At 69.5% G+C, this 269-nt stretch overlaps 1 protein-coding gene across 1 annotated transcript in view; it reads left to right on the top strand.

Annotated features, from left to right (window-relative positions):
• Window positions 1–3: 3 nt before the first annotated feature.
• The window catches only part of DUSP27 (dual specificity phosphatase 27 (putative)), a gene marked incomplete at its 5' end in the record, with an annotated part of 9,647 nt that continues 9,381 nt past the window's right edge, over window positions 4–269 (top strand). Inside the window, one exon of the mRNA XM_010015861.1 lies at window positions 4–83. Coding sequence (XP_010014163.1) covers window positions 4–83 — 80 coding nt within the window. The remainder of the gene's footprint in view (window positions 84–269) is intronic.

Genomic DNA, 269 nt, shown 5'->3' on the forward strand with positions numbered 1-269 from the left:
CAAGTGGTGCCCGGCGAGGAGGACGAGGGGCCGGACGTGAAGGCCGTGCAGGCCCACTACCTCCGCAGCCCCTCACCCAGCCGGTGAGTACGCTCTGCCGCAGGCACTGCCACGGCCTCCTGGTAGCGCCGTGGTAGATGAGCTTGCCTTCCCTCCTCTTCCACCGCCTCTCCTCCGCACCCACACTTGGATCGAGTGTGGATCCCAGAGCTTCCCTCTTCTGTGGCTGGGGTAGCGGGGCCGCAGGGGCGGGGGCTGGAGGGGGAGGG

The sequence above is a fragment of the Nestor notabilis genome, unplaced genomic scaffold (genome assembly GCF_000696875.1).
Source record: "Nestor notabilis isolate BGI_N333 unplaced genomic scaffold, ASM69687v1 scaffold6756, whole genome shotgun sequence".
Taxonomy (NCBI): domain Eukaryota; kingdom Metazoa; phylum Chordata; class Aves; order Psittaciformes; family Psittacidae; genus Nestor; species Nestor notabilis.